At 44.5% G+C, this 1,696-nt stretch overlaps 2 protein-coding genes across 2 annotated transcripts; both read right to left on the reverse strand.

Annotated features, from left to right (window-relative positions):
- Positions 1–6: 6 nt before the first annotated feature.
- PPTG_21359 (hypothetical protein) lies at positions 7–439 on the reverse strand (the record flags this gene model as incomplete). Its single annotated transcript, XM_008896612.1, has 2 exons — positions 7–18; positions 182–439. The coding sequence occupies 2 exons, from the start codon at positions 437–439 to the stop codon at positions 7–9; spliced, it is 270 nt and encodes an 89-aa protein (XP_008894860.1).
- A 95-nt stretch (positions 440–534) lies between these two features.
- PPTG_21360 (hypothetical protein) lies at positions 535–713 on the reverse strand (the record flags this gene model as incomplete). The annotated part of the gene is made up of 2 exons (XM_008896613.1): positions 535–550; positions 625–713. 2 exons carry the CDS (start codon positions 711–713, stop codon positions 535–537), a joined length of 105 nt encoding a protein of 34 aa, XP_008894861.1.
- Between the last annotated feature and the right edge of the window lie 983 nt (positions 714–1,696).

The raw sequence follows: 1,696 nt of genomic DNA on the forward strand, positions 1-1,696 counted from the left end.
GTTGCTTCAAGTCGGACACTAGAAACATGCATACTAAATGAAATTGCCGCCACAAGTCCGATACTCCAACAGCGATAACCGGGAAGCCACTAGTGTTGAGGTTAAAAGCTGCATCATGATGGGTCATGTAGCTATTGGCATATTGAAGTCGCCGAATAGACGTTTTTGTCGCAAAACCGACCACTAGCGGGCTTTCGTCGAATCCCTTTCCCAATTTGGGCTCACTGATAGAGCTTACAGCATACCCGAAAGCAAAGGCTACGTTGTCGCCAAGGCCACTTGAGTACCGATTTTTCTGAATTAGATCCTCCATTTCATCAACAAAGTCGTTGTCGTTCAGGATGTTTTTACGGTGATTCCGAACTCGCTTTTGAACACGAGGTAATAATTCTTTCGGATCTGCTGACTCCAGCCTGAAGTGAAGGAGCATCTCGTTCATTACACGAGATGGCTTTTCACCCGCTGAAGCTCGCTCTCGAATAAATCTTTGCATACCAAGACTAATTCCATACGTCTTGGGTGATGATTTAGTGCTCAAGTGGACTCCACTCTGAAAAATATTGCTTTTGAGGGTTTCTTGGCAAAACAGCACTTTGACAAACCAGTTGCAACCCTGGAGGCTACTTGCGCTCTCCGAACACGAAGTCGAATTGCACTTGTAGATTACATAGCGCATCTTGTGTTGATTCCCATTCGGCGAGCACACCTGGCATCTCTCGAGTTGATTCTTGACTTTCAACCTTCTCTTCTATATATCGATAAAATCCTCCATGTCTGCCTCAGTCGAGCTGAAGCGAATGAACTTCCAAGTGTAGTTAGGCATGCTGATTCTTGACATGAAGGGGGCTGTTATGGGGCGAATGAACGTCTATATCCGGACTAAATTACTAAATTAGAATTTGAACACGAGACTATTTCAGCTGGCCAATCCGCTTGCAGATGGAATAGCGCATGGAAATCACCACCAATCATGACAGTTGTGCCTGTACTTTCGACCGAAAGCTTTGTAAAACTACTTCATCCGTCTGTAAACACGTCCTCAATTCTGTAGATTTCACACGGTCTCTGAAATTCTAGCCATTTGTCTGTTCATATGCAAACTTTTCCTGTAGATTTGACCCTCGCTCAACAAAAATTCGAGAGGTGTTGCGGTGTTATCCCATCCATTTACCACAGCTGTGAGCTTCCATCTGTGAATAGTGAGTCGTTCATGCCCTTGCGATCAGGCCTCGGAAAAAATAATTGCGGAATGCTGTTTTTGCATAATTATTATTATTGGACATCTTACAAACAAGTATTATAATATATTGATCCAATTACTGCAATAAAGTCTCTGGATAGACGACCAGCTACCACTTTGGCGAGACCGGCTCGGCTAATCTACGGTGTTTCGTAGCTCTAACACAGTGTTTAACTATAGTGAGTGGCTAGGCAAGCTCTATGTAGACCTCGTTATCGATTCTAGAAGCTACAGCACACATTTCGTTTCCTAAACTACGACAATGGCAGCAAACAGGGACCTGTGTGCTCTTCTTCGAGCATAAAAGCGAGGGAGACCATCGCTGCAAGATCTGCGGTGCTGACCGCAAACAACTGTCCGGTACGGGCTATTCCAAGCTCCTATCCCACCTATCAAATCGTCATGATGACTTCCGCGCAGTGTTGGATTCAGCCGCGGCTTTATTTAAAAAAAAAA

This window comes from Phytophthora parasitica, assembly GCF_000247585.1.
Source record: "Phytophthora parasitica INRA-310 unplaced genomic scaffold supercont2.4, whole genome shotgun sequence".
In the NCBI taxonomy this organism is placed as follows: Eukaryota; Oomycota; class Peronosporomycetes; order Peronosporales; family Peronosporaceae; genus Phytophthora; species Phytophthora nicotianae.